The 7,132-nt window shown below is 42.8% G+C and overlaps 1 protein-coding gene across 4 annotated transcripts in view; it reads left to right on the plus strand.

Annotated features, from left to right (window-relative positions):
* Washc4 (WASH complex subunit 4) overlaps nucleotides 1-6,249 on the plus strand; it is a 53,649-nt gene extending 47,400 nt beyond the window's left edge. For 2 of the 4 annotated variants that reach the window (XM_052164769.1, XM_052164773.1), the window contains 4 exons: nucleotides 2-98; nucleotides 704-900; nucleotides 1,391-1,490; nucleotides 4,142-6,249. In XM_052164769.1, coding sequence (XP_052020729.1) covers nucleotides 2-98; nucleotides 704-900; nucleotides 1,391-1,490; nucleotides 4,142-4,209 — 462 coding nt within the window. In that variant the 3' untranslated portion in view covers nucleotides 4,210-6,249. Of the gene's footprint in view, nucleotide 1; nucleotides 99-703; nucleotides 901-1,390; nucleotides 1,491-4,141 lie in introns of those variants that run through there. The other 2 variants (XM_052164771.1, XM_052164772.1) reach the window with 2 other exon arrangements.
* The last annotated feature ends 883 nt before the right edge of the window (nucleotides 6,250-7,132 follow it).

Raw genomic sequence — 7,132 nt, forward strand, 5'->3', positions numbered from 1 at the left:
GACTTTGAACTTTGTAGAACATTCTATAAGTTGCAAAGAGAAACTGAATAAAAAAAACAAAATGGGAGCTGCATTTACTGACGATGGTTTTGCCATGGGTAAGCTCAGTAGAACTATTTTACCATCAATTTGTGTTTACCTTAAAATGGGCTCTCAGAAAAACTGCTTGAAAATGGGTTTCTGTGCCTTATAGTAGATTGTCCCAGCGGTGCCCTTCTGTCCCCCGGGCTGCCATTTGACCACTATGGAGCTTCTGTTTGTCTAATTGGCCCTTCTGTGTGGGCTTGCTCTGTCGTGGTTTTAGTTTACATCTTAACATTTCTGTCAGTCAGCTTTTCTCCTCCCCCTCCTCTCCTCTCCCCTCCTCTCTTTCTCCTCTCTCCTCTCTCCCCTCTCTTTTTCTGTCTCTGTCTCTGTCTCTCTGTCTCTCACTCTTTCTCTCTCTCTCTCCTCTCTCCTCTCTGTGCTTTGATTTTCTGTTGATGTCTATGATTGTGTTATTTTATTTTTATTTTTTCTTTATTTTTTTAATACTATCCACTTAGGTTGTGGGTTGTGGTTACCTTTATCATTTTGGCTGAGAAATATGACTTGAAAGTGTTGATCCAAGAGGCTTGCTTAGTGCGTGGAGCTGTGCATGCAGGGGAAAGAAGAGCTTCTGTATTCACTGTAATTTAAATTTTGGTTTTGCTAATGACTGTAGGTGTGGCTTATACCTTAAAGCTTTTGGATCAGTACCAGGAGTTTGATTCACTTCATTGGTTCCAGTCCGTTAGAGAAAAGTACATAAAGGAGATAAGAGCAGTTGCTAAGCAACAGAATGTGCAGTCAACTAGTCAAGATGAAAAACTGCTGCAAACCATGAACCTCACTCAGAAGCGGCTGGAGGTCTATCTGCAGGTAGTGGATCCACGCCCTGTGACTGACCTCAGTGTGCCTCACACGCCATGTCCGAAGCAGTGAAAAGAACTCTGTCAGAATTGGAATCCACTGTCATAAGGAAATTAGATTGGGGTAGGCAAGATGGTCACTGCATAAGGTGCCTGAGGACTGCATCAGATCCCCAGACCCATGCAGAAACTGGTGCGGCAGAGTTGCCTGTACTCCTCGTACCTGGAACACAGCTGTGGGCAGTGCCTTCCAGCAAGCTGACTCGCGAGTCTACCCAGGGCCAGTGACAGACCACGCCTCCACAATAAGTGGAGCGTGGCCGAGGAGGACACACCTCCATACAAACCCCGCATGCATGAGTGCCCAGCCATACGTGTGAATAGGCATGTACACACCAGGCACGTGCACAGAGTAGTCCCGGGAGTCACTTTAGAGACATTACTATTTTGCTGTTTTCCTATAATTGTTTTTCCTTTTTATTTCAATGTTTCCCGTGTAGGAATTTGAACTGCTGTATTTCTCCTTGAGCAGTGCAAGAATTTTCTTCAGAGCAGACAAGACTGCAGCTGAAGAAAACCAAGAAAAGAAAGAGAAGGAAGGTCAGTGAGTGATGTCAGAGTGCAAAGGCCACTAAGTCTTGACAGTAGACACAAGTGCCCACTTCCTTGTTAGGTTTCTTGTTTTACTTAATCCTCTGGAAAATGATACTTGTACTAGCCCTAGAAATGAATCTCGTACTAACACGTGTGTGGGTCACATCAGCTACAGAAGAAAGGTTTACTTTATTCTTTATGCCCATGTCCAGTTCTTTAACAAACAAATTTAACAAGCCATTTCTTACATGGTGAGAAGGAATCAGCTGAAGATGGCTGTGCTGGTCAGGTGATTGGGACACAGTGGGGACTGAGGAGGTGTCACTTCCCTGGGCTCCTGAGGGCGTGGTAACCAGCATCCACTGTCTGCATGGTGAGGTCCTGGAGCATCCGTGCAGCAGTGCTCTGCCTGATAGTTGTTTCCATCTGAGCCACAAGGACAGCCTCGTGCCCTTGTGGGTGGGCTGATGGGGCCTCACACACTTCATTCTTTGTAGAAGAGCCTTGCTCAGCGCCATAGTTAATGTCTCCATTTCTCTCAGACTTGACATGGAAGAAGGATTGATTGTCCTCTCTGAGGAATTGGTGGTGCCTTTTTTTCTGTCATAGAAATTATGAAATTACTTACAGGAACTAGGTGATATTTAGAGTTATGGTTTTTTTCTTGTTTTTCTCATCTGTCATGTTAATTTTCATAAATTGAGATATAAAATATTTTCAGAAAATAAGGTGGTTTTTAATGTTTTTGTTTTATATTTTAAAGTACCCCACCCTATCTTTGTCACAAGTGGAGCAGTTCATTTAGGTGGACACTTAAGTAGTTATTCTTGTCAGTGTTGCATATGTTAAATGTTACTCACCAGGGTTAGGTATTAGAAGCATATCGAGGTCTCTTTAAATCTGGACACAGTGTATATAAGCCACAACTCATACATACTGTTGTTTGGGTTCCTGTTCAAACAACATGTCCAGGCAAACGCATCTGAGCGGCGAGCGGGCCCACGTCAACTGTGAAGACACGGATGCCGCTTTCCTTTTGCTACGGCATCTCGGGCACAGCAGGCTGAGCTACCGACGGCACACTGCTCTGGTTTGCTCCGAGGCCTGCAGCACGAAGGCAGTGGCAGCCACCCTGGCCTCCAGGCTCCTGCTGGGGCGCTCCTGGCTGTGTCTTGTTCTTCAGGAACTGCGTGTTCTTTAGGGACTCCTGAGCCCGGTCAGTCTTCTTTAAGACTGTCGGGCTGGAATTCACTCACAAATGAGAGTTGCTTAGTGCAGTAGGTAAATAACTGTCGTCTGCTCAGGTGTCACGTATACAATATTTTGCACAAAGTGCCAAGAATTTGTTGGCACAAATAATAAAATGCCGTTTTAAAAATAAATTATAGCCAAGTAGTAGTGGCTCACACCTTTAATCCCAGCACTCAGAGGCAGAGGCAGCAGGAAGATCTCTGAGTTTGAGGCCTGCCTGAACTACAAAAAACAAAACAAACAAATAAAAATAAATAAATTATGAGCTGGGTGCGGTGGCTCGTGCCTGTAACCTCAGTATTTCAGAGGCTGATGCAAAAAGATCACTCGGGCTGCATATTAAGCTCTAGACCAAGCTGGCTTGCAGAGCCTGGGAAGATAAAATAAGGAGCTGCAAGATGGTTCTGAAGGGAAATGCTTAGAGCACTTGAGTTTGGATCTCTAACATGCATGTTAAAACCAGATGTGTGTCTGCAGGCCCAGCTCACCCGTGGGGGTCACTGGCCAGCCCGAGAGGCTAAGCAGAGCGCTCCAGGGTCTGTTAAAGGCCCAGCTTCATAAAAACGGGGTCGGGGCAGTGGCAGAGGGGGCTCTGGAGAGAGGTCTCCACAGCCAAAAGCACTGGCTGCTCTGCCGGATAACCTGGGTTTGGGCTCACGGTCCAGCAACTGCATGGCGGTTCACAACCAGCGAGCTCCAGTTCTGGGGGACCTGATGCCCTCTTCTGGCCTCTTTGTGCACCTGATATACATGTAGGCAAAGTACCCATACACATAAAATTAATTTTTTTGTTTGTTTGGGGTTTTTTTTGTTTTTTCGAGACAGGGTTTCTCTGTATAGCCCTGGCTGTCCTGGAACTCACTCTGTAGACCAGGCTGGCCTCAAACTCAGAAATCTGCCTGCCTCTGCCTCCCAAGTGCTGGGATTACAGGCGTGCGCCACCATAAAATTAAAAAAATAAATTTAAAAAATGAGAATGGTAGAGGTACACTGCCAGTGTTTGTCATCTGGCTTCCATGTGTGAGTGTGCACACACATTCGCATTCACATGTGTGCACATATACCTACACCACACACACAGAAAGTAAAGTAAGTACTCAGTACTGACAACTAGGTACTCATCTGGACTGTTCTGACCCACACCTTCTAGCTGCATTCCCATCAGTAATGGCAGTATGTTACAGAGGTGATTTCTTGTGTGATTTAGATGGATGGAAGATTTTCTTAGCATACCTAAAAGTAAACTAGCACAATTTGTGATGTTAGAAAAAATGTTTCAAAGAAAAAAAAAAAAAACGTTTCATGGATACAACTTTCTAGCTGACATTTAGAATACAGCTTTTCTCAAATTTAGTATCTTAAAGTTGATGTAAATTTTCCGTTGATATTTGTACTCTTGCTTTCAGAAGAAACTAAAGCAAGCACTGGAGATGGACCCGAGAGCACTGTGTCTGCGGGTCCCGTGGTGAAATGATGGCGTGCAGTCTTCAGCGTGGCACAATGCTTTTCCAGAGACCCGGTTGCCATGGCGGACTTGGTGGGTTGTTGTTTCCCGGCCACACCTATGGAAACTGTGCGCAGTGCTCTGGAGTTAAGCCACTTTATTGCTGATGCTCTAGCTTTCAAGGGCCGAGAAGCAAACAGACTGGATCTTTGGAGTGTAGACTGAAGATGCCCCTGCGAAACTCTGCTGTGAAGCTGGCGAAGGGCACGTCCAGGTCCCTGCCTAACCTGTCGCCTCCCATGCCCTGTACTCCGTGTGTTTGTAATTCGTCTGTGTCTTTGATTCATGTTGATCTCAAGTCATGGGAAAGTCAGCACATATGCAGTACACAGCCAGTAAATACGCAGTTTAAAGAGAGCTGAGCCCGAGAGCCATGAAGTGTGGGTATCAGACCATGTGTGCTGACACTAGACATGAGCGAGTGTCACTGCCTGTGCACAGCGTGGCTGACTGGTGGCCCTTCCTGTGTTGTTGGATTCCATGTGACTCACATGAGCTGCTGATGTCTTTGGTGAGACATTTTATAATAGTTTACATTGCTTTGGGAACATTTATCCTCCAACAATTGCTTTAAATTTAAGATTTAATATTCAAAGAAACCTCAGATTAAGCCATACACAGGATCCCCCTTGAAGTTTCACTAGGTTTGAAGGCACTCTGTGATACTAGGGAAGAAAAGAATGAATTATATACATCCAAACTCAGGTTGCTTCATTACATTACATTGAAATCTTGGTGGCAGTTTAGACAGATTTTTACTTTAAATCAAGCATAATCTAAGATGTAAATTAAATAATAACTGCACTATGACAGGTGTTCAGTAATATACCACTGTGAGAATGAAACTAGTAAGTTACTTACTGATTTTAAAAGAATGAAAGATTTTGAGTAAATTTAGTTCCCAACAAGCTACTAGCTTTATTTTTGTAAAGGTATGCTAGTTAATAGTCAAGTGGAATAATCATGGCCTTTTTGAACGTATAACAAAATGATGCCTTTGGGATGAAAAGGAAGATTTAGAACTTTAAATATAATACGGACATTTTTTTGGAAATGTTTGTTTTTTTTTATTGCATTTACCTGCTTAACCATTTATTTGGATACATCTTAGATGTAATCATAACACTTAGACTTCTGACATTCTTCCTTGGTTCTGGCCTTTGGAGTGGAAATACAGTGCCCAACGTGGACTCAGTGGTTACAGTCAGGGTAACTGTCTCAGCCCAGGCTAAATACTGCGACTGTTCAGGCCGAGGAAAACGGAATAGATTGGAAATGGTTTTTATTATATAAACATAGCTTAGAGAATTATGAACAAAGGCTGGATTAAAGGCATTTAATGTTTGTAATTGATACTAACTGTAGAGATGGCCCTAAAGCATGCTGCATAATTAATAATTTATATTTTCATTATTATAAATGTTTATATTAATGATACTGGATTTGATTATATCAGATTAGTCACCATTTATAGTACCAATAATTTTTGTCTTTTTCTTAAAAATGTTCTTTTGTTTAATTATTCCTGAATATGAAAGTTCACATTCTGACTCCCTGGACACTTAAAATTGGGAAGTGACAGGTAACTGTTTTACCTTTAGTTAAAAAATAATGTCATTGTAGTCTGGATAAATTTATGATAAGTTCATGTTTTTGAAGTAAAGTCTCTGAAGAGAGAATATTTAAATGGTATTAAACTGCCAAGCAGCAGGGCTTCGGTGTACTCACACCTGGGGGACTGTATGCACTGGATGGTGGTTTTCCTTTGCTAACAATATTTTTTCAGAAATATTGTAATTTAAATATTAACATGAGTGCTTTGTTGTAATTTCACAGAAAACTTAATGATGTTCAAATTCTCAGGAATTAAGAACTAACCATAACATTGTCAGTTCTGATTAAATTTTGTAAGACAGCAAGTTTGTTATCTCACTTGAGTGAGGTTCTCCTTCCCTGGCTCTAATAGAATACAGTATGTATAATAAACCATTCATAAGTATAATTTCAAAACTGTCTTTCCGTTGGTGCCCATGGTGAGAATGTGGTCAGCCGGTGGGTGTTTGGTGTGCTTTTGGTGACCTGTGGGATTGTGGACTGACCGACAGCGATCGGCTCCTTGGCCCGGTGGTACTTGGTAACTTCTCTCCCTTACATATGTCATGTGCGATCTCTCATCATCACCGGCTGGCTGTGTATACCTGCAAACCCAGCACGAGGGAGGCAGAGTGGCAGGTGCATCTCTGAGAGCCAGCTCAAGGCCAGCCTGGCCTACAGAGTGAGTTCCAGGACAGCCAGGGCTGTTAACACAGAAAAACCCTGTCTCAAAAAACCAAAGTAAAACCAAAACCAAACACACAAAAAGGAAACCAACATACGTACATAGGCCAAAAAATGAGCATGAACTAGGATTGGATGCCTCTGTATCACAGATAATTTTCTTGGTCATTCACAGGTTGCTACTCTTTAAGAAGAACTAGCGTGAAGTTACTTCCTTTCCTACTCCCGGAAAGGGAGCCTGAGTTTCTGTGACATGTTAGAATTAGCTGTTGTTCCTGTTTACAGACAGGAACTGTTATACCACCACATGCAGCTGGTGTGGAGACAGTGGAGACGGGATTGAATCCTGTCAAATCCCATGCTAAAAAAATACCTAACTGCTCTTTCCTTTTCTTATTTAGCATTACACTGATAACATGAAGACAAAGGAATACTGCCACATGTGCTTCGCAGACTGGGCTCCTAGGGTGGGGAAACTGAATTGTTCAGCCTTAGTCTGGAATGATTCTCTTTACAGTATCTGTGACAGACATTTCAGACTGCAGTCTTGTGTTTAGGGTGTTTAGGGACTTTTTTTTTCCTGCATGTTTTGTTTTTAAACCAAGGCCTTGCAACA

The sequence above is a fragment of the Apodemus sylvaticus genome, chromosome 20 (assembly GCF_947179515.1).
Source record: "Apodemus sylvaticus chromosome 20, mApoSyl1.1, whole genome shotgun sequence".
NCBI classification, from domain to species: Eukaryota; Metazoa; Chordata; class Mammalia; order Rodentia; family Muridae; genus Apodemus; species Apodemus sylvaticus.